Source organism: Trichinella spiralis, assembly GCF_000181795.1.
Source record: "Trichinella spiralis strain ISS 195 chromosome Unknown Scfld3993, whole genome shotgun sequence".
NCBI lineage: Eukaryota > Metazoa > Nematoda > Enoplea > Trichinellida > Trichinellidae > Trichinella > Trichinella spiralis.
The window spans coordinates 1-759 of NW_003530932.1; the positions used below are offsets into that span (position 1 = coordinate 1).

At 31.4% G+C, this 759-nt stretch overlaps 1 protein-coding gene across 1 annotated transcript; it reads left to right on the top strand.

The window, feature by feature from the left end:
• Positions 1-114: 114 nt before the first annotated feature.
• On the top strand, positions 115-271 carry Tsp_16061 (conserved hypothetical protein; the record flags this gene model as incomplete). The annotated part of the gene is made up of 1 exon (XM_003367602.1): positions 115-271. A coding segment is annotated over one exon (157 nt), but the record flags the coding sequence as incomplete, so codon positions are not given.
• Positions 272-759: the final 488 nt, after the last annotated feature.

A 759-nucleotide genomic window follows, 5' to 3' on the forward strand; every position in this document is an offset into this window, starting at 1 on the left:
AAATGCTGTTCTTGTGATATAGCGCCAAGTTTGCACTGACAGAGGCATACAAACACCCAGACCACTTTGCACAGAAAGGACCAATCAACAAAACTTAAAACAAATACATTGCAGCCTAGTGCAGCCGACGTGGACTGATCCACCAACTGCATTTGTCCATTCGACGAAATGGAAGAACGATGAAGCTACCGTAAGTGTACATATACTTGAAGATCGACAAAGGATTACGGTGGTAGGTTGGTTGGGTGGTAAAGTGTCAGCTATTGTGTAGTTGTGGACGATTATCAAGTAGATGTGAAAATAAAATCATGTTGTTTGTGTTTTGTTAACGTAAAGAGATGGCAATGCAACTTGAAATGCGATTCTTGACAAAATTCATATTTGCCATGTTGTATTTTACTAAATGTCATGCATTCTGATTTGCATCTGCAAATTACTACTTGCATTAATTACATATTTACCTTTTAATACATAAGGATAGTTTAAATTTAATTATTATATTATAAAAATGTGAAATTGCATAACAATTTTATATTGTATAATTTTTGAAAAATTCTGAATTTTATTCCTCAAAATTCTTTCAATATAAATTTAGTTTAAAAGTATAAAATTCAAACATTTTGCCATGCTGCCCTTTTATGAATAATAATATAAATTATCCTTTATTTATTATTTAAAATATCGTGCAAATGCATTATTTTGATGACCAATATTATAGTATGACGTCCAGTCTGGACACACCAAATTTAATTTTCATCC